Source organism: Elephas maximus, chromosome 23, assembly GCF_024166365.1.
Source record: "Elephas maximus indicus isolate mEleMax1 chromosome 23, mEleMax1 primary haplotype, whole genome shotgun sequence".
NCBI classification, from domain to species: domain Eukaryota; kingdom Metazoa; phylum Chordata; class Mammalia; order Proboscidea; family Elephantidae; genus Elephas; species Elephas maximus.
In genome coordinates, this window is record NC_064841.1 from 746,500 (window position 1) to 771,235 (window position 24,736).

General features: G+C 46.6%; 1 protein-coding gene and 1 long non-coding RNA gene across 4 annotated transcripts in view; one reads left to right on the forward strand and one right to left on the reverse strand.

The window, feature by feature from the left end:
* Nucleotides 1–4,560: 4,560 nt before the first annotated feature.
* Nucleotides 4,561–24,736, reverse strand: part of SCHIP1 (schwannomin interacting protein 1) — a 72,615-nt gene continuing 52,439 nt past the window's right edge. For all 3 annotated transcript variants that reach the window (XM_049867761.1, XM_049867760.1, XM_049867759.1), the window contains 5 exons: nt 17,905–18,022; nt 16,765–16,962; nt 15,767–15,890; nt 12,197–12,290; nt 4,561–5,170 (listed from right to left, as the gene is read on the reverse strand). In XM_049867761.1, coding sequence (XP_049723718.1) covers nt 5,119–5,170; nt 12,197–12,290; nt 15,767–15,890; nt 16,765–16,962; nt 17,905–18,022 — 586 coding nt within the window. In that variant the 3' untranslated portion in view covers nt 4,561–5,118. The remainder of the gene's footprint in view (nt 5,171–12,196; nt 12,291–15,766; nt 15,891–16,764; nt 16,963–17,904; nt 18,023–24,736) is intronic.
* On the forward strand, nt 19,685–23,249 carry LOC126066569 (uncharacterized). Its single transcript, XR_007515141.1, has 4 exons — nt 19,685–19,766; nt 20,229–20,291; nt 22,265–22,375; nt 23,174–23,249. It is a non-coding gene; the product is annotated as an uncharacterized LOC126066569 (long non-coding RNA).

The following is a 24,736-nucleotide window of genomic DNA, read 5'->3' on the forward strand; positions in this document are numbered from 1 at the left end:
CTGTGCCTGTGTGCAGATTTGTGTGTGTGTGTGCACGCGTGAGAGAGAGAGAGACACACACAAACACAGAGAGAGAGAGGGAAACAGTTTCGTAGAGGAAGTGACATCCCTGCTGATGCTGGATGTTTAAAGATGAACACGAGTCGGTGTCTTTCAGACAGGGGTGGGGGTCCAGTTCTGTTGCAATGAATCAACTTCTCCACAATGGCCTCTCCCTGCGAAAGGATCTATCTAAACACAACGCCATGTAACGTTAAAGAAAGGATAACGAGGAACGAGTAAAAGCACAACTACAAGTGTACGCACGTCCGCTGCTTCTCTGTTTTTAGTGGCAGAAACCTGGGAAGGTCCCTAAGGTCCACCGTTAAAGGGAACGGCTGAATAAAGTATGCTCTGTAGCTCTTAGAAAGGACGCCTTAGATCTGCATGCACTGGCCTGGAGGGACTGCCATTGGAAAAGCAAGTTGCAAAGCTATGTGTTTTATGAGATCCAAATCTTTTCGAGATTTGGCAATTCTGGCGAGGATTTTAAAATTAAGTCTTTTTCGGTGGACCGCATTTCAGTTTCAGCACTCCAGGCGGTGGGTGTCCCCGTTGGAGGTTTAGAAGGTCACCATCTTTCCTACTTGGGCCACAGGCGTTTTTCATAGCTCTCTTCCCAGGTTTGTTTCCCCAAAAGGTCCAAATTAGTAAGAGTATATTTTCAATTAGAAAAAAACAAATAACAACAAAAACCCCAAAACCCCTAGATACTGAAAACTAAAAAAGAACGAAGTCGTGGCACTAGTTACCAACCCTGACTGCGCGTCAGAATCACCTGGGGTCCTTTTAGACAATCCCAGTGCCCAGGCCACCCCTCTAATCCAGACATGGGTGGTTTTTAAAGCTCCCCGGGTGGTTCCCATGTGCAGCAAAACATAAGAACTGCTGGTTCAAGGACCAATAGCCTCACCAAAGTGGCAAAGGCCCAGCAGCTGCACCTGGATTCCCAAGGCTGGGAGTCACCCCCGATCACTGGCCACCCAGTTAGAGACCTTTAGGCAGAGAGAACCCTGGTGGCGCAGTGGTTAGTGCTACGGCTGCTAACCACAAGGTCGGCAGTTCAAATCCACCAGGCGCTCCTTGGAAACCTTGTGGGGCAGCTCTACTCCATCCTATAGGGTTGCTATGAGTTGGAATCCACTTGATGGCAACGGTTTTAGGCAGAGAGAACTCTGGGCCCCACCCATTAGCTCAGGGGTGAGCAACCTGTCCTCCTCGACTGACAACTCACAAAAACCAAAAATACTTATGGGCCACACTTTTTTCCAATTCAAAATCAAAATCACTTGACTGAGATCCATAAGCATGGTAACTGTTGACTTCCTACTTTGCTAAATAAATGTCAGTCAACGGAAGCTGGCAACCCTTTTAATCCCATACAATACGTATCTGGGTATATTTTGAGAAAGGAAAATGGAGACAGTTTTCTAAATGTCTATCCTCAGATGACATCATGGACCTTACACTGAAACTAGGTGTTGTGTGGGTTGTTCTAGAAACCAGGTGTTGTGTGTGTTGTTCTAGAAACCAGGTGGTGTGTGGGTTGTTCTGGAAACCAGGCGGTGTGAGGGTTGTTCTGGAAACCAGGCGGTGTGAGGGTTGCTCTGGAAACCAGGCGGTGTGAGGGTTGCTCTGGAAACCAGGCGGTCTGTTGGTTGCTCTGGAAACCAGGCGGTCTGTGGGTTGCTCTGGAAACCAGGCGGTCTGTGGGTTGCTCTGGAAACCAGGCGGTCTGTGGGTTGCTCTGGAAACCAGGCGGTCTGTGGGTTGCTCTGGAAACCAGGCGGTGTGTGGGTTGTTCTGGAAACCAGGAGGCGTGAGGGTTGTTCTGGAAACCAGGTGGCGTGTGGGTTGCTCTGGAAACCAGGTGGTCTGTGGGTTGTTCTGGAAACCGGGCGGTCTGTGGGTTGCTCTGGAAACCGGGCGGTCTGTGGGTTGCTCTGGAAACCGGGCGGTCTGTGGGTTGCTCTGGAAACCGGGCGGTGTGTGGGTTGCTCTGGAAACCGGGCGGTGTGTGGGTTGCTCTGGAAACCAGGTGGTGTGTGGGTTGCTCTGGAATCCAGGCGGTGTGTGGGTTGTTCTGGAAATCAGGTAGTCTGTGGGTTGTTCTGGAAACCAGGTGGTGTGAGGGTTGTTCTGGAAACCAGGTGGTCTGTGGGTTGTTCTGGAAACCAGGTGGTCTGTGGGTTGCTCTGGAAACCGGGTGGTGTGTGGGTTGCTCTGGAAACCGGGTGGTCTGTGAGTTGTCCTGGAAACCGGGTGGTCTGTGAGTTGTTCTGGAAGCCGGGTAGTCTGTGGGTTGTTCTGGAAACCAGGCGGTGTGTGGGTTGCTCTGGAAACCAGGCGGTGTGTGGGTTGCTCTGGAAACCAGGTGGTCTGTGGGTTGCTCTGGAATCCAGGCGGTGTGTGGGTTGTTCTGGAAACCAGGTAGTCTGTGGGTTGTTCTGGAAACCAGGTGGTGTGAGGGTTGTTCTGGAAACCAGGTGGTCTGTGGGTTGTTCTGGAAACCAGGTGGTCTGTGGGTTGCTCTGGAAACCGGGTGGTGTGTGGGTTGCTCTGGAAACCGGGTGGTCTGTGAGTTGTCCTGGAAACCGGGTGGTCTGTGAGTTGTTCTGGAAACCGGGTGGTCTGTGAGTTGTTCTGGAAACTGGGTAGTCTGTGGGTTGTTCTGGAAACCAGGTGGTGTGAGGGTTGTTCTGGAAACCAGGTGGTCTGTGGGTTGTTCTGGAAACCAGGTGGTCTGTGGGTTGCTCTGGAAACCGGGTGGTGTGTGGGTTGCTCTGGAAACCGGGTGGTCTGTGAGTTGTCCTGGAAACCGGGTGGTCTGTGAGTTGTTCTGGAAACCGGGTGGTCTGTGAGTTGTTCTGGAAACTGGGTGGTCTGTGGGTTGTTCTGGAAACCAGGTGGTGTGAGGGTTGTTCTGGAAACCAGGTGGTCTGTGGGTTGTTCTGGAAACCAGGTGGTCTGTGGGTTGCTCTGGAAACCGGGTGGTGTGTGGGTTGCTCTGGAAACCGGGTGGTGTGTGGGTTGCTCTGGAAACCGGGTGGTCTGTGAGTTGTCCTGGAAACCAGGTGGTCTGTGAGTTGTTCTGGAAACTGGGTAGTCTGTGGGTTGTTCTGGAAACCAGGCAGTGTGCGGGTTTTTCTGGAAACCAGGTGGTGTGAGGATTGCTTTAGAAACCAGGCGGTGTGAGGATTGCTTTAGAAACCAGGCGGTCTGTGGGTTGCTCTGGAAACCAGGCGGTCTGTGGGTTGCTCTGGAAACCAGGTGGTCTGTGGCTAGTTCTGGAAACCAGGTGGTCTGTGGGTTGTTCTGGAAACCAGGTGGTCTGTGGGTTGCTCTGGAAACCAGGTGGTCTGTGGGTTGTTCTGGAAACCAGGTGGTCTGTGGGTTGTTCTGGAAACCACGTGGTCTGTGGGTTGTTCTGGAAACCGGGTGGTCTGTGGGTTGCTCTGGAAACCGGGTGGTCTGTGGGTTGTTCTGGAAACCGGGTGGTCTGTGGGTTGTTCTGGAAACCGGGTGGTCTGTGGGTTGTTCTGGAAACCAGGTGGTCTGTGGGTTGCTCTGGAACGCTGAATTGCTCATCTCTGCTTGAGTTTGTGCTTCTTTAATCCCAACATGGACATCAGCTAATTAAATCTATTTTCTGAAACTCTCTGCTTAATGGGAACAGTCTGTAATCTACTTTAGACTTGGTATTTTTCTTCATTGGGCCAAGAAACCAAAAAAACCAAACCCATCGCTGTTGAGTTGATTCCGACTCATAGTGACCCTATAGGACAAAGTTAAACTGCCCCTTAGGGTTTCCAAAGAGCGCCTGGTGGATCTGAACTGCTGAACTTTTGGTTAGCGGCCTAACTCTTAACCCCTGCGCCACCAGTAACCAATAGACACTGTTAAATTTTAAAATGGCAACACTGACCTTGGAAAGTGAATAAACACAGCATCTTTGGTTCATGTAGTGAACTCAGTAAATGGTGTTTCCATGTAGTAACAGGCTCTAACAAGACAAAAAACAAACAAAACCCCCAAACCTGCTAACATAGAGTCAATTCTGACTCATGGTGACCCCACGTGTTATAAAGTAGAACTGCTCCATAGGGTTTTCATGACTGTAATCTTAGGAGAAGCAGATCGACTGGCTTTCTTCTAAGGTACCGCCGGCTGTGTCCCAGCACCAACCTGTAGTGTGGAGCACAAACTGTTTGTGTCACCTCGGCACCAGCAGCTGTTAGTAAAGCAGAAACTTCCAGGCTAGTAACTTTACGTAACAACAGAAGTGCTAGCTCTGATGTTGCTGACCTTTGGCCTGTTTTGGACACACACACACACCCTCACAATCTTCCTGGTAATTTGCTGTATTGCCTGACCTCTGAACACTTTGTTTTTTTACTGAAAAAAGCTTCCTGATGGGTAATTCAGTTGCATGACAGAAGAGAGAAGAAATACAGTTAGCACAGGACCACAGGGCTTGCTAGTGAGCAAAGAGACATATCATATGAAACAAATTCTTAATTTTTATTTTACATATTTATACATAAAACTTTCAAGAAACCCTCTGAATCCAACAGAATGTTAATAGCACATCTAGAAATGAACTTCAGGTAGTCAACATTCACAAAATGTTGAAAACTGATTAAAATATACATATTACGGAGCGCTACGACGTCACTACGAGGCAGGCATGTATTTCTGACTTGGATAGCACCATCATTCACGGGTCTTCTTCAAAACTACAGTGAAGAGTGAAAGCAGTCAGCAGTAACACTGCTCCAACTGAAAGTCTCTAAACAAATAAAAATGCGCTTAAAACTACCCTCTCTGATTAACCATGATTGGTGATGGTGTAAGCACTGTACATTTTTGTAACAATATTTTTATTAAAATGCCTGGTATTTAGTGGCACAAGTAAAAAATCAAAATAAATTAAGAAGCGGAGGCCAATCACTGGACAGTAAGCTTCAGACGTTATCAATGACTAACACTGATGTTTGTCCTGCACCACCTTTAGCAACATTTTTACAACCACAGAAGCAAAATAAATTTTAGCTTATCCTCTGGTTGGATGGCTTCTTTTCACTTTGCAGGCATTTTCTCTGCCATGTGCTTCTGCTGACTTTCAGCATGTCTGTAAAATCAATAATACAATTATTTAGTGCTAAGAAGAAAAGAGCGATCCAAACTGCCTTCTAACCCACAGGTAAAAACACCCCCCAAACGGAGGCTCAGAGCCACTCACAATGAAACATGTGAGAGTCAGGAACAGTACTTTCCTGAAATTGATTTAACTGCTTCAATTTTTATGTTCTGTGCATGAATCCTTCTTTATGATAAGCCACTAGATTACACTGAGATTGGTGGACACCACCGACCTTGAGAAGAAAAGTGCTGTGTTTAAAAGCGAAAAGAATAAGTTTCTAGGATAATTTATCTCACAAGTATTTAATAAGCATCTTCTGCTCCTCCTGGTGCTGGGAATTTGGTAGTAAATAAGGCAACGAGGTTCTCAGTCTTGTGAAGCCTGCGTTCCAATGTGGAGACATGGAGGAGGAACAAGCAGCAGGCGAGGAAGAGCAGATAGAAGGGAAGTGCCAAGCAAAAAGGCAAAACAAGATTCTGTGCTAGGGAGTGACTCGGCGACTGCTTTATCCAGACACACACCTAGAGCCAATGGTCTAGGCTCACCCCACAAAGGCCAATGTCTTCCTGACAAATGGTAGGCCTTTGTGGAGGTAGAGGTGTTCCATGTTTGCGTAAGTACCCCCCCCTCCACCTGCCCCAACCCTAAAGGCATACTCCTGGCATGGTGCAGGGGAGGATGGGGCTGAGTTGTCTTTTTCATACAAGCTCTATTACAAACTGTGAGTCCAAAGTCAGGTCAACCCAGCAGCCGGATGGTGGAGACAGAGCGGAGGGATGGCCGAGCTGTCTACACCACTAGAAGGGGCAAGAACTGAATGTCTTTCTAGAGACTGCTGGGGTCTGAAGGCACAGAAGACCGCAGTTTTGAAGGAGGACTTTAAGAAATGATACATTTGGCAAAAGAAAGACATCTAAGGGTGTGGTTTCTAGCTGTAATGTGAAGTTCAGAGACAGTTTGTGTGTGTTGTCTGGACTTGGGTGGTCAGAGGTGAAGGTGAACTTGTTGGTGTTAAGCAGGGTACCTCATATCGATGGTAGAGGAAAGACACTGCAAACACTTTCAGAAACAGGGAAGTAACTAAGGCTTTCCAGCCACGCTCAGCAGCTCACAAATAAATGGTAATATTCAGTGAACAACAATGGAACTCAGGAAAAAGCCACAATTGGCCCCCTACCTCATGCCTTAAAAAAAAAAAAAAAAGATCTCCTTTAGCAGACCATTTCATGGACCTGTTTACGTGAATAAAAGAACATAGATCGTTTTCATAAAGTAGCTCAGGCGCCCCGCTTAAGCAAATTCAGCTCAAATACTTTGATGTTCTGCGACCCTACAGGACAGAGTAGAACTGTCCCCATAGGGTTTCCAAGGAGCGGCTGGTAGATTCGAACTGCTGACCTGTTGGTTAGCAGCTGAGCTCTTAACCACCGCACCACCAGGACTCCATAATATAGCTAATTAAATCACAGGGGTCCTACAGCAGCTTGTTAATGATACGTATATGAGAGAGAGAGAGAGTGAGTGTGTGTGTGTGTGTGCTCGCGTGCATGCGTGTGCGCGTGTGCGTGTGTGTGTGTGTACACAGCAAGGGGCCTGCTGAGAAAGAAGGAAAGATAATACTGAAAGTTGGGTGTTATTCTGAGGCACATATAAGGAGGAATTTCAATAAAATTTTAAAGAGAGGAGAGAAAGGTTTTCAGCCCACAGAACTAAAAGGTTCTCATCAACTGTTTATATGGAAGTCCTTACTGGGATTTGTTTCCATTCAAGCTCCATAAGGACTCTTTTCTTTCAACACTCTTTTTTTTTTTTTTAATCGTGGTAAATATTTCTGTGACGAAACATCTGGTACTGAGTGATCTCCACATGTACAGTTCAGTGACAATTATGTTTATCATGTTGTTCCACCATCTCCCGTACCCATTCCCAATATACCATCACCCCTAACAGAGGCCCCTAACAGTGCCCCTAGGCACCGAGGCCCCCTTTCTTCCTCCCTCCCCTTGGTGGCCACTAATAAGCTTTGGTGTCTGTATACTTGGCTGCTGTAGGCATTTCACGTAGGTGGGATCATACAGTATGTGTCCTTCTGTGACTAACAGTACTGGGCACGATGCCCCCAAGGTTCATCCGTTGGTAGCATCAGGACCTCATCTGTCTTCATGGCTGAGTAATACCAACATTCCTTACTGAGGACCTACCATGTACCTGTGCGAGGCCCTGGGGACACAGCAATGAACGAAGTGGCGTCTCATCTGCTTTCAGGGAGTTTACAGCCAGGCGGGGTGACGGTCAGCCCACAACACAGCAGAGTGCATGCGACTCGGCTCCACGGGGGAGGGATGAGACGTTGCAAGGAACACAGAGAAGAGCCCAGTCTTGGCAGGTCAGGGAGGGTCCCCCAAAGAACGTCACCTAATGGTTCTCAATTCCAGCCGTGCATTAGAATTCACAAATCCTGGGGCACTTTACAAAATTGTGATGGCCAGGCCCCACAACAGAATAATTGCATCAGAATGGTGGAACCCAGATGTCAGTTCTTCTTTTTCTCAATGAGAAATAATTTGTAACATCTTTTATGAGAACAGGCGAGGGGTGTCTGAGGGGAGAGGGAAGTCACCAGTGAGGAGTCAAAAGGGCACAGAAAGGGAGCTAGGGGCCTGGAGGCTTCGTCTCCTCCACGGGTTTTCCTGACGACAACAGCCACCTTTGCTGAGCATTTGCTCCATCTCAGGGGACACCGTGGGTGCAACCCTGCCTGAGTACCATTTCGTCCAGTCTTCCCAATAGCCTTGGGGGATCTGTGCTGGTATCATCCCCACTCTCCAGGTGAGGAAACTGAAGTCCAGCCTGGCTTGTCCCTCTGGGTGCCCTGGAAGGTGACCTCCGGATACAGCAGAATTTCTCAAGGGTTCCCAGCACCACACAGCGCCTGGCTCACAGAAGGCGCTCGTGATACGTGTCGACAGAGTGAAGGGGGAGCTGGGCATGAACTCAGACCTCTAACTGCAGGGCCTGTTCTCTCGGCCATTGGCCGTGGTTCTCCCTCAGACATCCCCACTTCTCGCCAGAGCAGGGTAGGATTCAGGAAGCACTGGCCCTGGGAGGCTAAGTGCCCACCACCACAGCTCCCTGCCAGGCTCACCGACAGGCAAGGGGCTCCTCTACTTTGTGTTGTCTCTTTGGACACGATTCCTCTGTCCCGTGAGGCTGTGATGCCTTTGAGGGCAGGCGCTGCAGCTCTACAGAGCCTTTTTGGGGATGGATTTGCACTTTTAGCGTTGTTAGAATATCTTTTTCAAAAGCAACATTCTATCTGTTTTCTATTAACACATTTCTGTTTTTTCTTGAATTTCGTATCAATATTCTTCAGCCTGCTCCTGGCATTTGGTACAGCAGCACGTGAAAGAAATTATGATTATAAGTGAAGGGAAAGGCCATCCGATGGGTAATTTTTTTTTTTTTGCCTTTTTTCCCCTAAATTTTATTTTTTTGTTGTTGAGAATATACACAGCAAAACATACACCGATTCAAAGGTTTCTACATGCACAATTTAGTGACATTGATTACGTTCTTCAAGCAGTACTATTCTCACCCTCCTTTTCTGAGTTGTTCCTCATTTATGTAAACTCACTGCTCCCTAAGGTTCCTGTCTAATCTTCCGCGTGGCTGCCGTCAGTTAGATCCCATACGGACAGTTCTTACAAGGGCATCATGCTCAAGACAGGCCTTTTTTACTAGGTAAGCTAAATTATTGCTCTGTTTTAAGGGGACTTCAAGAGATATTTTTGGTTTCAGGTTTAAAGATTATCTCAGGGCAACAGTTTCAGGGGTTCATCTACCCTCTGTGGCTCGAGAAACTCTAGAGTCTATGAAAATTTGAAATTATGTTCTGTATTTCCCCCTTTTTGATCAGGATTCTTCTGTGGAATCTTTGGTCAAAATGTACGGTAATGGTAGCCAGGCACCATCCAGTTCTGGTCTCATGGCAAAGGAGGCAGCTGTTCATGGAGGCAGTTAGCCACACATGCCATCTCCTCCTCCTGTTCCTGACTCTCCTTCTTCCTCTGTTGCTCCAGGTGAATAGAGACCAGTTGTTGTGCCCTTGATAGCTGCCTGAAAGCTTTTAAGATCCCAGGCACTACACACCGAACTGGGAGGGAGAACAGAAACACTAAACACATTATGAGGCCAATTAATTGGGACGTCCCATGAAACCATGACCCTAAACCTCCAAACCAAGGAGTGAGGTGTTTGGTTGTACATAAGCAGCCTCAACAGTGACTCTTTTTTTTTTTTTTTTTTTTCTGTCATCGTAAATATATCTATCACACAACTTTTGCCAACTCAACTTTTTATAAGTTTATAACTTATGGACAGCAATTACAATAATTGGCTGTGCAACCCCACCTTTAATCAATACAATTTTTCCATCACAGTTAGCCTTCCGTTCCCCATCCCTCATAACCAGTAATAAACTCTGATCTCTAGACATTTGCCTTTTCTTGTCTTTTTATGTAAGTGAGGTGATACGATATTTGTCCTTTTGTAATCACAACATTTTGTTCAGCATCGTGTCTTCCAGCTCCATCCACACCGTAGCATGTATCAAGACTTCCTTTCCCCTACTGGGTAAGTAGTGTTCCATTTCATGTAGGATCACATCATCTGGGAATAGAGATCATTTCACTTCTTCTTTTCCAATCTGGATACCTTTGATTTCCTTTTCTTGTGTTATTGCTCTGGCTGGGACTTCTAATACAATATTAATTGAAGTGGTGAGAGCAGCACTCCCGGCTCATCCCCTATTTCAAGGGGAAAGCTCTTAGTCTTTCTCCACTGGGTATAATGTTGGCTGTTGGCTTTTCACACAGGCCCTGAATCATACTGAGGAATTTCCCTTCTATTCCAATCTTCTTAAAAGGGTTGTCATAAAGAAAATGTGGTGTATTATGCTGCTTGATTTTCTAAGGTTTGAACCATCCCTGCATTCCTGGAATAAGTCCCACTTGGTCGTGGCATATGACTCAATATGCTGTTAGATTCTGTCTGCTAGTATTTTGTTGAGGATTTTTGCATCTATATTCATAAGAGGTATTGGCTGTAGTTTTCTTTTCTTGTGGTGTCTTTGTCTGGTTTGGGTACAGAATTATGTACGCTTCGTAGAATGGATTAGGGAGTATTCCTTCGTTTTCTTTTGGAAGAGTTTAAACAGTACTAGTGTCAATTATTCTCTAAATATCTGGTAGCAGACCTCGGTTTCTATGAAGCTTCCCAGGTGATTACAATGTGTAGTTCAAACTGACAACCACTGATCTGACCTGACACCTGGGATGGCAGGAGTTGGGCAGGTAAAGAGAACAGGCCAACAGAGTTTCCCAGCAATCCCGACAACCATGTTCTCAGGCTTTGGGACCCGGCTGGGACTCTGGGGTTGCTACCTTTAAGGACTTTTAAATATCCTCAGGTCTTCCCACGAGCAAAGTTACTTTTCTACATCAGGAATGGATACAGAGGCTTCTCCCCACCAGCTAGAAGCCTTACAGTGACACCGTGTCCCTTCCCATTGCTCTGACTTAAAGGGTTACTCCAACGCCTTTAAATTAGGAGTCCTCTCCGCTTAGCCGTGGCCTTGCTGTCCTGTTTCCCATGATTACACTTCTGAAAGGTATAAAAAACACACCACGAGCCTAAGTAACAGCTTGACACTTGGTAAGAAGGGGAGCTGACGGGGCAGAGAAAAGGTCTGTGCTATCCCAGGCAAGTCACAGGGTTTAAAAAAAGGTTCATATATTTTTCAGAAGATGCAGGCCCTAGCTGCATATTTCACCCCCCATATTTCATAACCTTAACACCTGGATGCAAATTTCTTAGACTTAAAAAAAAAAAAAAAAAAGGGTCTGTCTTAAGGCTGTTGGTGCAGTACCTGGACACGTCTGTAGATGGCAGTAATCTTACCTGAGTGCTGCCCTGGTATTTCAGGGAAAAAAAAAAAAATTTTTTTTTTTTTTTTTTTTAGGCAAATATGCTAAGAGAGCACTGGAAAGCCTACCATTTGTTTTTTCTCCCCCTCTTTTTTTTTTTTTTTTAGGGGCAGGGGAATATAATATTTTACACACTGAGAAGAGGTCCTGTGTCAGGTGCTGAGAGGATTCTCACTACCTATGTTTCAAGCTTCTGGGATGGTTCTACATCATGTGGATAATTCCTTAGGTTACCGTGACAAACTGTGTTCTTTCTTTCTTTGGGGAACACCGTACTCTCTGAATACCATTTCTGGGATTAGTAGCAACTGTCACCTGGTTTAAGGACTTCATATGGACTATCTTAGAAACGGTATGAGAGTATGAATAACTATGAAATTACAGTACGTTATGCTCTTCACACACTTACCGTGATAGGCTTTTCCTCAAATGAAGCTACTAAGAAACCCAGGCTCTTTCCCAGCATCAGCCTGGCTTCCTTATCCCCTGGGGAGGGAAGCAGTCTTTACGCAGAGGCAGCTGGAGCCAAGCCCAGTTAGAAACTCAAGTTCTGGAGTTTCCACGTGGGGAGGGCAATCTGGTGGCAATGGTGCTACGGAGATGCCAGTGTCCCTGCCTTCTAGGCCTGGCCGGGGTGACGGAGAGTCAGGGCACGTACCGGCCAGTGCGGCTTTGGGGCACACACACGAGCTGCCCACACTGGAAACACGCCAGCGTGGAGCTCTGAGGACTTAGGGCCAACTGCTCGGGATAAAGTCGTCTGTGGCCAGAACCTTGACCTGATTTAGATGGGGGTGGAGGACGTTCTCACGCACTGACAACTCACACAGGGGCAGAGTGGCTGCTAAAAAGCACTGCATTTAGGAAGGAGGAATTGTGGCCACTTCTCTCTCTGAAGAGCTGGGCCAGCAGGGGCTGCGGGAGTTGGGGTCCGAGAAGCAGCTCTGCAGTGCCAGCTCTTGTCCTGGTTCTGAAGCCTTGGGCCCCCACGGGCTTGGTCTGCCCTTTGGGAAAGGGGAGCCGTGCTGACCTGGTCAAGTCTTCGATGTCCACCAGCATGGCGTCCTGCTCTGTGTGCAGTTCATCTCGGATGAGAAGCAGCTGGACCAACTCTTCATTCAAGCCTGGGGCAAACAAAAGGGCGTTTAAAACAGATAAAACTGCATCTGAGTCAGAAACCTGAGGAGACCCTGGGTGCTACAAACTGTTAAGTGCCGGGTAAGTGCTGGGCTACTAACCAAAAGCTTGGACGTTTGGACCCATCCGAGGTGCCTCGGAACAAAGTCCTGGTGATCTGCTTTTGAAAGGTCACAGCTTTGAAAAACCCTACAGAGCACAGCTCTACCGCGCACACTCGGGTGTCCATGAGTCAGAACTGACTGGAGGGTGACTGGTTTAGTTTTGGTTTGATGGATATACATAAATATATGCAAACAAAAAACCGAAAAACCAAACCCAGTGCCGTCGAGTTGATTCTGACTCACAGCGACCCTAACCAAACATAACAGGTAAGTTATTCGTGTCAAAACGTAAACTTCTTGTGTTAAAAACTCTAAATAAGTCTGCGAGAAGTCATCGATTTCAGAAACACGACTAGTTTGCGTAACTATGAAGGCGTTAGGAGGAGTGAAGTCAGAGGTATTTCTAATTACTGCATTATCACATTAAAACGGGAAAAGAAAAATAACTTGTTAGAAAAAGCGAGGTTTTGTTTTGAAGAGATGTGAACAAAAGTCTGGAGCACATCAAGTTTCCCACCCCTCCCGTCAGAGTGGGAGGGGCCCTGCAGTGCTCCCGCGGATGCCCACCTGGAGAGGAAGGCAGGTCTGGGATGCTCAGAGGCTTCCCACAGCCCCAGGGACGGAGGCCTCTCTGCAGGCAGCTCTAGGAAAAAGTATTATCGAAAGATTTCGGAAGCCAGAATGGGGGAACAGGTGTGTGAGACCCAAAGCAATAGCCCTGAAATCTCTGGACAACCAGGTGCCGAGGAAGATTTTCATTAGGTCTTATACCTGGGGATTCCGTGGGTGATGCAAACTGTTAAGGTGCGTGGCTGCTAACCAAAAGGTTGGAGGTTCAAGTCCACCCAAAGCCTCTTCAGAAGGCCTGGAGACCCACTTCCAAAACAATCAGCCACTGAAAACCCGAGAGCACAGTTCTACTCGACACACGGCGTCGCCATGAGTCAGCGTTGGCTCCATAGCAACCGGTCGTTTGTCCTTATCCTTGGAGTAAAATACACGTAAATGGAAAAATTTCTAATCCTCATGAAATCAGTGCACTGGATTAAAGCGGCCCCCGCCCCTAGAAAATATGAACAAGCAAAGGCACTTGCTTTTCTCCTCAGAGAAGCTAAGAAAGCGCTAGGTCCAGACGCCACCGGCTGCTAACCAAAGGGTCGGCAGTTCAACTCCGCCAGGCGCTCCTCGGAAACTCTATGGGGCAGTTGTGCTCTGTCCTACAGGGTCGCTATGAGTCGGAATCAACTCGATGGCACCGGGTACTGGGTTAGGTCCAGACGCACGGAGAGTGCTCAGCTAGTGAGCACCCTGAGCAGGAAACAAAAGAAGGCATGGGGGTATTCAGACAGGCCCCTTGGAAATGCTTTTAGAGAGCTTGACTTCAAATAATGCATTTATCTGCCTTCATTTCAGACTAGTTTTCAATTTAAAAAAAAAAAAAGACAAAAAAAAATTATACAAAGAGGTCTAAAACCTCATCTACTCTTGAAAAGGACGAGACAGCAATTTCATTATTTAAAAGTCTAAGGAAGACATTTCAGTGGTAAAATACCAAAAAAGCCTTTTAAATTCTTGAAAGAATAACAATCCTAGTAATTCATTCTCAACTAAAATTAAAATGTAGAATTTTTAAAAGATCTTGTGAATCTATGGTTTCTTAATTAAAATGTTCAACTCTCTTGATCTTGAAACAACACTGAATATATTGACTTGGCACCAAATATGTCCAATTCTAGTTTTTCCAGTGTGCTCCTTGGAGTAGCCTTATACGAGCACTCAGTAAAGTGCCCGCCTATGTGGAGCCTAAATGCACAAGAATTTATTTTTCCCGTGTGAAATTTTGAACTTTTTATTATGAAAGCTTTCAAACTGATATAAAAGCAGAGGGTAGTTCAGTGCATCCTTGTATATCCAACCAACAATTATCATGGTCAATCCTGACTCCTCTATCTCTCCTCCTATTGGGTTATCCTAAAGCAAATTCCAGACATCATAGTATTTCCTCTATAAAAGCTTCAGTATGTATCCCTTCATGGAGAAGAAGGCACTTGGGACGCTCAAAGGCTTCCCACAGCCCTGGGGAAAGGGGCCTCTGTGCAGGTTATTCAGCAAAAAGCATCATCTTAGGATACCGGAAATCTAGATTTGGGGAACAGTCAGATGTATAAGATTTAAATAAATAAATACCTAAAACAAATAAATCTTTAATCAAACATCTAGTCAGTGTTCACATTTCCCTGAATGGCTCAGAAATGTTTTTTTTTTTTTTTTTTTACAATGGGTTTGTTTCAATGCATTTGGTCAACACGTCTCCTAGGTTGCTTTTTAACCTGTAAGTCCACATGATTTTACAGACTCACAGAAGATTCTGAGGCTGGAGGGATCATTTTTTTAACCACATACTGGAGCCCTGGTGGTGCAGTGGCTAAGAGCTTGGCTGCTAACCAAAAGGTCAGCAGTTCAAATCCACCAGCCACTCTTTGGAAACCCTGTGGGGCAGCTCTACTCTGTCCTATGGGGTCACTATGAGTCGGAATTGACTCGATGACAACAGGTTTATGGTTTAACCACACTGTCTGGAGTCCACAGGTGGTATAAGCCGTTAACGTACTTGGCAGAGAGGTTGGAGGTTCGAGTCCACACAGAGGTGCCTTGGAAGAAAGCCTTGGCAATCTGCTTCTGAAAAACCAGTCACTGAAAACCCTATGGAGCACAGTGCTAATCTGACACACACGGGATTATCATGAATTGCAGCTGACTTGATGGTAGCCTAAGCGAGAATGTTCTCTCTTTCATCAGGCCAATAGCCGCCCATTCTCTGCACGACCCGTCACCTCTAGGAGCAGCACTCACAACCCCCTCTGGATGTTTCTGCTGGAAACCCTTCCTTATGCTGGGGAGAAAAGGCCCATAATTTACCACCCTGTAATTTTCACTTATTGGTCACATACACCACCTGGAGTCCCCTGAAATACATCAAGTTTGATTTGATGATGATACTTAAAAAGAATTTATACATAAGCGAAGTCAAGAGTTTAGTTGTATTATAAATGACTCATAAATAGCGAATTTTATTCTAGAGACTGACACTGAATGCCAAATACGCCAGACACTGTGCTAGGAGCTGGGGACTTAAGCTGAATAAAAGTACCTGAAACCACTTTGAATCTTGAAAAATTCTGAAAGCTTCTGAACATTTTAGAGTAAAAAACCCAGAGCCTCGAGGTTCTCTCCCTTTCCTTCTGGGCACACAAGAGGTGCCCAATGAAACACTGTACAAAGGAACAAAATCAAGAAGGTAGTGCTGCCCCAGTATATCTCATGTTTAATATCCCATTTCAAGCCCATCTTATACTTACTTTCTATCTGGGAATGGAGGTCATTGACTATCACCTGGAGCTGTCCAATGGTCATGTCCCTCAGGTCTGTGGGCTTTAAATTCCTCTTCATCAAGCATTCACTTATATGAGGCATGTGTGGCAGCTAAAGATACAAAAAGGAAGAAATGGAGGTGTGGAAGAGGCAGCAAGTATCCTGAACCGAAGGCCCAGCTTTTTCTTGAAAGACTCACTCTCATTCACTCACTGCAATGCAGGTACTGTGCTTAAAAGATTTCCTAGTCTGTGACTTTCCCAATGTGGGGTCCTACATACACGTTACATATCATGGAGTCAAAAGTTCTCCGTTTGGTCTTTAACACAGGCTGTGACAACTGTGAGTTAATAATTACAGCAAAAGTGAATTACCAGGGAGCTCCAATAGCAGCAACGACATGGATGATAACATCAGCTCCTCTTTATTAATTTACACCACGCAACAAGCACCGTGCTATGTGCTTTTTACGCTTTGTGTCATTGAATTCTCACAATCGTGCTCTGGTACAGGCATTATTATTAGCCCCATTCTACAGATGGGAAAACTGAGGACTTAAGTAACTTGCCCAGGGCTCTACAGCAGGTCAGTCACAGAGCTAGGACTTAAACCCGCAGAGTCCAGGGCTCTGAACCATTACTCATATTGTCTTGTTGAGAGGTGGGAACTGGGGCTCCAGCAATAGTGAGTTTGCTACAACCAACAGCTTCTTAACCTGAAGTTGCTTTAAAGGAATTTAAATATCAATAATAGTTGAGATTGCCCCTGAGAAACAGAGCTGAGATGAATCAAGAGCAAAGTTTAGCTTTGTGAAATCTGTTGCTTTTGTATCTGTCAGTGATACAATAGAAAGGAAAAAGAAACAAAGTTATTTCTCAACGGCAGTACTTTTCAAGAACTGTCTAGGAGAAACCCCAGTTTGCATCATCCTGGGAAAAGGCAGCGGTAGCCTAGCCCTGCTGGCTTTCCAGCCTCCGCGGCTCACCAGGTCAGCGACGGGAGACTTCTTCCTGTTCTGTTTCTCCACTTCCACTTGCATTTTGGCCATTGGTTTGGCCATGGCCAGTGCCATTTTGGCTTCGGCTTGCAGCTTCTTTTGCCTCGTGAGGAAATCCATGTCATCCAGGGACTCGGATTCCTCTTCGGTCGTGTCTCTATCGGAATAGGAAGAACTCTGTTTGCTCTGTGAAGGGAAAGAGAGCAGCCCTGAGCTTTCCAGGCCAGTTCGCCTCCATCTCAAGAGGGGCCTCGCTGCATTCCCCGAGCCCTCTGTCAGAGTGGCTGCGAGTTCCCACCATTATCTCGACGCTGCTTGGTTTGATCCATACGAACCTCAAATAACATAATAAAAAAAGATACTTTATTTCCCCAGCGTCAGTAACAGATTCAGATTTTAGTATAAACAGAAAGAGTAATATAATTAATAACGGGAAATCTATTTACGACAAACTTGAAACCATTCTTTGACTCTTGGGCTCAAAACTTTCCAGAGGTGACCAGACCAAAATACTGAACCACAGAGCACACGGGATTTTAGGAATCCAGTGAAGTCCTGGTTGTTGCACTGTGTGGTTTCCTGTTTGTTGTTCTTTGGTAAGACGGGCTATAGATGAACCTCACAGAGAGGAAACAATTTCAGGAAAAAGCCCACGTCACCCGTGGTTATTAAGCCAACGTCTGTAATATGGACCAAACAATGACTAAGGAGCGCCCCACACAAAGTCCCCCTGGCCTCAACGGGCAGCGCCCTGAGTTCCAGCCTTCCCACGGTCCCCCTTTTTCAAATGCATTCCACTGCTGGTTTGTACTCACAGGTCTGAGCCCTGTGGGAGAGAGAATGGTAATTAGCGTATTTTCCCTACATAATTTTTTAAGGGTATATCTGGTTTCTCTTATGGTTTCATATGGAAGCAGCTGAAGTTAGCTTTAACAAATCTTCTGCATCTTTACTCTATCATTTACGTTTGTATTGTATTGCATAAGCCTCATTTTTCAATAACTGTCAAATTCTGGAAGCATACAATTACAAGAGACATTTGTTTTGTAACGTCTGCAGTGACCGTTCCTGATTAACAGCAGAAAAGAAGCTAAGCCAGCAGGTGGGTGTCCCACCGACGAGACTCACCATGGGCGACAAGGGCGTGTCCAGGCTCGTCTCCGTCTTACTGTCGTCAGCATCACTGTCCTTGTCACTACTGCTGTCGTTGACAAAGCAGATCTGCAGGTTCATTCCGCTCTGTAGGCTGGGCAGAGACAAGAGGACGCTCACCCCACCCGGCCATTTGTTATCTGCCTGGAGAGCTGTGGGCTTTTGTAATATAACGTAGTTGATATATTCTTGGCATGGGGGAGTGAGGGACTGATATTACTTCCAACATATAAACGACAACTTTTTTTTTTCTTTTTTGCTCTTTAGGTGGAAGTTTACAATGCAAGTCAGTTTCTCATACAAAAACTTATACACACATTGTTATCTGACCCTAGTTGCTCACCCCATAATGTGACAGCACATTCCTCCTCTCCACCCTGTATTTCCCGTGTCCATTCAACCAGCTCCTGCCCCCTCTGCCTTCTCATCTCACCTCCAGACAGAAGCTGCCCACTTAGTCTCATGTGTCTACTTGAGCTAAGAAGCACACTCCTCACCAGTATCATTTTATATCTCATAGTGCAGTCTAGTCTTTGTCTGAAGAGTTGGCGTCAGGAATGGTTTTAGTTTTGGCCTAAAAGAGAGTCCGGGGACCATGTCTTCTGGGGTCCCTCCAGTCTCAGTCAGACCATTAAGTCTAGTCTTTTTACTAGAATTTGATTTCTGCACCCCACTTTTCTCCTGCTCCATCAGGGACTCTCTGTTATGTGCCCTGTCAGGGGAGTGAGTGGTGGTACCCGGGTACCATCCAGTTCTTCAGGCTGATGGGGTCTCTGGTTTGTGTGGTACTGTCTCTTGGACTCATATTTTCCTTGTGTCTTTGGTGGTAAATGACAACTTTCATTAGATCTCCTAATATCCCATTGGAACTCTGGTGGCACAGTGTTTACGAGTTTGGCTGCTAACCAAAAGGTCAGCAGTTGGGATCCACCAGCTGCTCCTTAGAAACCCTAGGGGGCGGGTGTACTCTGTCCTACAGGGTCACTATGAGTCAGGATTGACTCAACGGCAACTGGCTTGATTTTAGTTTTAATATTCTATTAAGGAACCCTGGTGGCGCAGTAGTTACATAAGCCCTCGGCTGCTAACTGAAAGGTCGGCAGTTCAAACCCACCATCCACTTCATGTCAGTCTGTTTTCATAATGATTATAGCCTCAGAAACCCTACGGGGCAGTTCTGTTCTGTCCTATAGGGTCACTATGGGTTGGAATCCACTCTACGGCATACAACAACAACAATATCCTATCAGTTTTTTCTAAACTAACGTTAAGTGAAAAATAATTTAAGGCCATGTATTATAGCAAAAAAAAAAAAAATTTTTTTTTTTTTATTATAGCACTCAGCACAATGCCAAGCACACAGTTGGCACACAATGAAGATGTGCTGAGTCACTGAGTTTGTATCCTTTCAGTGTAGATAAATGGGGTCCTTGGCCACATGAGGCTGCCTAGCTGCCATCCAGAGCTTTGTCCTCGGGGACAACCCAAGGCCTCTCACTAAAGCCAGCGCCTCAGGGCTACTGTTCTCTTTAAAAAGACTCCCCCAAATAGGTAGAATAGGATCACATGAAGGAAACCTTTATTTAGGGCATTTGACAAAAGGGAACATAGGGAGCTCATTTATGACATTACAACAGGTTTACGCTAGAGAAACATAACGACACCTTAAACGCAGAAGGCACGACCTTAAAACAAGATCCTAAAGCTGTCTGGAGCACACAGGCCATTAGCGCCATCTGAGACCTCCTGGGAGCCCATTATGCTTGTGGCAAACCCTGAACCTCCGGGAGTTGTGTGCTGGGACCGGGAGTGGTGTGCTGGGAGCATGGTCGCAACAGGTAACCCGGCTGGGCATCTGTTACACATACTACCGGCCTGCAGGTCCGACCCTTTGTCTCAACCTTCTTTCCAAGCTGGACACGTCAGCACTGCTCGTCCATAAAGAGTTTTTTAAACAGTAATTTTCTTAGTGTCTGTAATGACCCCAACCCCTTGTCAGTTTAAAGAGAGAAAAGATAAAGGAGGCTCCTTCTGGGCAACCCGAGATCACAAGGAGGCTTAGCCCGGTCCGGGACAGCGGACACCGGACTTGCCTGGCCCTCTACAGGGTTGCTATGAGTTGGAATCGACTTGCCGGCGGTGGGTTTTTGGTTTTATTATTACTGCCACGGGGAGAAATGTGAAGAGCAACTTGTCTGATATTTGACATTTGCATTTGATTTTTTTTTTTTTTATTCTAGTGGGTAGGGATGCTTTGTAAAAATTCCACAGATGACTCACTTAATGTGCTTCCTTGATAGAAAACAACGCAGAACCTAGAAAATCTACTTATTAAACACGGGCATCACTCGGCGTTGTTGTGGGTATGTGCTGCCATCTATTGTTACGTTTGGTAATGACTGAAGGTCCCAGATTTCTCTCCTCTGGGCAGAACCGGGTTTGGCTTGGTTTAAGGGAATTCAGGAAACCCTGGTGGCCTAGTGGTTAAGTGTTCCGGCTGCTAACCAAAAGGTCAGCAGTTCAAATCCACCAGGCGCTCCTTGGAAACTCTATGCGGCAGTTCTGCTCTGTCCTATAGGGTCACTATGAGTCGGAAGCAACTCAACGGCATTAAAGCGAGCCAGGCCCAGAACTGGGGGTGAGTCGGAATCAACTCGACGGCATTAAAGCGAGCCAGGCCCAGAGCTGGGGGTTCTGGGCTCCATGCGTGCTAAGGATGCCACTGCTCCAGTTACCAACAGCAGCTTTAGAGCTGGTGAGACTTGTAAGGGACCACTAACTCTGACAACTCTCACCTGGTCCCATGACTCCCTGCTGCACAGCCAACTCTCTGACAGCCTGAACTCAAGCTGCCTTTAACTACCAGACAGCTGACCTTCCGTGCAGTCAGAATTTGCCTCCCTTTAACTTTCTTCCATTGGATTTTTTCCTGGAGAAATCTAACATGTTCAGGTTACCCATAGGTGGTTTTAAAAAACAAAACAAATCATCCCATTAAAATAATAAAAGTCAAGATCTGTAGGCTGGAAGATGGCGGGAAAGAAAACGGCTTGAGAATTAAAAACAGATGCATTTTAGAGGCTAACCTAATTTGGATCTTGCATTGGTTAAGTGGTACAGCTGCCCAACCAAAGGGTCAGCAGTTTGAATTCTACAGGTGCTCCTTGGAAACTCTATGGGGCAGTTCTACTCTGTCCTATAGGGTCGCTATGAGTCGGAATCGACTAGACGGCACTGGGTTTTTTTTTTTTTTTTTATTACCCAGAATTTTCTATTTTTTTTAAATATTTAAGGTCTTGAATAGAAGTACCTGGCCACTGAATACAGATTACAAAAATATAAAATAACCCACAAAAGTTTACATTTGAAAACGTCCAAAGACAGATATTTTCACTCTGAAGAAAAGTTAGGTCATAAATTTTGTTGCTCTGACCCCAAACTAACCTTTCTATAAGGACCAGCCCATCCTGAATCAGCCATCCCATACGGTATTTCTAACCCAGGAAAGGCAAAGAGAAAAAAGGGAAGGATTTAGTAGTCGGGGCAAAATGAAAAAACACCTCAGGTAGAAATTCAGAAAATCTTCTTAGTACCATATTATCACTGCGGGAAACTCAACAGAGGCTCTTACCAAGTGAGACTCAGAATTCCTTAGAGTGGTAATCGCCAAGAATGTTACTCTCAGTGGGAAAAGGAAATTATATGACGTGCCAGCTAATGGCTCAGAAGGGGTTTTAGTAAAGACATCTTAAAACGGGCTCAGGTTTCAAGAAGGATTTGTCTGCTGTTAGCCTTTAATCGGGTTTTATGATGAGGCGGCTTTGGGTGAAGCCCAACCAGTTCCCAAGGAGCGGCCTTATTTTGGGGGTGAGTGGGGCTTGTTCTGCTGGAGGTCTCTGTGTCACAGGGTCAGAGAGCAGAAAACCCCTGTCTGGGACCCCTCCCGCCCTGAGATGCACAGCTGGCCTCTGGGAACGGGGGCTCCCAGGTGGGCCGCTCAGCCGTGGCCTCTGTCCCTCACACTGCATGGCATCTGGCCATGCTTATAACCAGGCCCTCGGCACTCAGGCCGCCAGGGTCGAATTTGCCTGGATCTTTCCAGCACAGCCAGAAATGAAAGCAAAACACTATCCTCATCTTGTTAATTAGAGATAGGATTTGAAGGTGTCTTTTTTTTTTTTTTTTGATTCAAGGGTACTTGGTATTTCCGGTGGCATTTAGCAGAGCACTGTGTGCAAAAAGGCTGCTTGAAGTCAGCCTTGCCTGTCAGCTTTACTTCCGGTAGGTCTGTGTCCCGGTTATCCCAGAAATCCATTTTCCCTTATGCACCCTGCAGGGAGTAAAAAACCACACTGCTGCCTGGAGCTATTGACAGGGAGTGCCAACGGTCTGCAGAGAGGGTGCTCTGGACAGAGACAGCTCAGGAAACACGGAGGGATAAAGATAAGTATGTCTTCTGGACATCGCAGTGTGAGCCACATGGCTTTGTGTGACAGCACCTACTTCCAGGAGGTGGGGGGGCATTTAGGAGAATCTGATCAGCGACAAGGGCTGCTGGGCACTTACGGTGACTCAGAAAATGCTTCTGCTGACTCCAGCTACCGTTACCTAAAGGTATTACTAAAATATGCACGGAATTGAGAGGACGGCAGAGATGAAAAATTCTTTACTACTAAGTGGATATCTCAAAAATTTAGCCAAGGAGTAATACAATCTGGTATAGAGATACCACTTTATTTTAATATGGGGACAAGGCCGGTTTATTTGCTGAGAGGAACAACGCCAAGGTCCTAAAGGCTGCTGGTGACGTCTGGTGGGGCAGTGGCCACTGTGAATCTGGCCTTTGTCTGTGGCCTTGGGTAGTGGTGACCGGGATTAAACTGGCTTAAGGCCAGCTGGGTTGGGTTTTTTAAGGCCAGCTCTGAACCCAAGAGCTATTCTGAGTTTTGTGATTTTAGAAAGGGAACTGTCTCAGCACCAGTTTAGAATATTGTCATCTTGGGGCAGATGTGAGAGTGTTTGGGTTTTATCCCTCCCCATCCTGCCTTAGTCCTCTTTACTTGGACTGCTGCATTGAATTTCAGCTTCCAAGTGTGTTCATTTACATTCTCACCTGTGGGGTACGGTGATACCACCTTTAGATTACAGGCAAGATAAAAGCTGCCCAGAGAAGCCAGGTGATATGCCTTGGTCTGTGACAGACTGAGTATAAAATGGCCCCATTCTTCCTCTCCTGTATCTGCAGCCTTTGTAACGAGACTCCGGAGCTTCTTCCATCAAGAGGTTGAGTCTATTTCCCTACGGGGAGCCCTGGTGGTAGAGTGGTTAGCAGCTTGGCTAACCACTCCTTGGAATCCACCAACTGCTCCTTGGGAACCCTATGAGGCAGTTCTACTCTGTCCTATAGCGTGGCTATGAGTTGGAATTGACTCGATGGCAGCAGGCCTGAGCACTGGCCTTGCGGCTTGTTCTGGCCAATAGAGCGCACAAGAAATGACCAGTTCCAGTTGCTCCCCAAGAGGCCTTCTCCACTTTCCCTCCCCTGGGAACCCGGCCACTGCCCTGACAAGTCCAGGCTAGCCTGCAGGATGAGGGACATCGCAGTGACAACGCAGCCGGCAACTGTCCCAACTGAAGGCCCCGACACGTGAGAGAGCCCAGTCAAGAGCAGGAAAGGCAGCTGGCCGACCGGAGGCTGACCGCTGCATCGCGAGCAAGCCCCTCCGAGCCAGCCGACCTCCAGGCGACCTCCCAAGCAGAAAGACGTTAACTGTTGTATGTATGTCACTGGTGCGGGTGGCTCTTTTACGCATCATCACTGTGACCACAGACATTGTTGGCTGCTGTGGAGTGCGACCCATGGCGACCCCATGCACCGTGGGAGGAAATGCTGCCCCATCTTGCATCATTCCCGTGACTGGTTGCTGACCAGACCATGTGATCCACAGATTTTCATTGGCTGATTTTCAGAAGTAGATTGCCAGGCCTTTCTTCCTAGTATGCCTTAGACTGGAAGCTCTGCTGGAACCTGTTCAGCATCATAGCAACACGTGAGCTCCACTGACAGCTGGGTGGTGGTTGTGCGCGAGGCACCCTGGCTGGGAACCGAACCTGGGTCTCCCACATGGTGGGCAAGAATTCTACCACTGATCTACCACTGCTCTGGTGGCCACAGATAACCGGTACAAAGTCACAAAACAAGAGAATAGAGGCTGGACTCCTGACTCTCAGTCCAGTGACCTTTTCCCCCACACCACATATAACCTCAGGTTTGGATTAGATCCCATCTGGCTATAAGGAGCCCTGCTGGTGCAGTGGTTAAAGTGCTTGGCTGCTAACAGAAAGGCTGAGGTTTGAATCCACCAGCCGCTCAGTGGGAGAAGATGTGGCAACCTGCTTCTGTAAGGATGTATGGTCTTGGAGACCCTATGGGGCAGTTCTGCTCTGTCCTACAGCATCAATCGCTGTGAGCAGACTGGCAGTGGGTTTTGGTTTGATCTGGCTATAATTTTAAAGGGCATATATGTCCTGTACTTGCTTATAATTTTGAGGCAATTATACGGTTTTCCTTAGGCAACGGCAAGAGGAAACTTCCCACACGCCTATGGTTTGCAAACACGGTTGCCCGTTATCTGCCTCCAGCCAGTGAGCCCGAGAGCCACTGGGCTCCACTCAATATCCCCAACTGGTCTCTGGCCTGGCCGTTAAAATATATTATTTCCATTTATTTTAATGGATCTTTGATGCATTATTCAAAGGCTTTATACATAATGAATAATCACTCACATTTTTATACCGTATCTTTTTC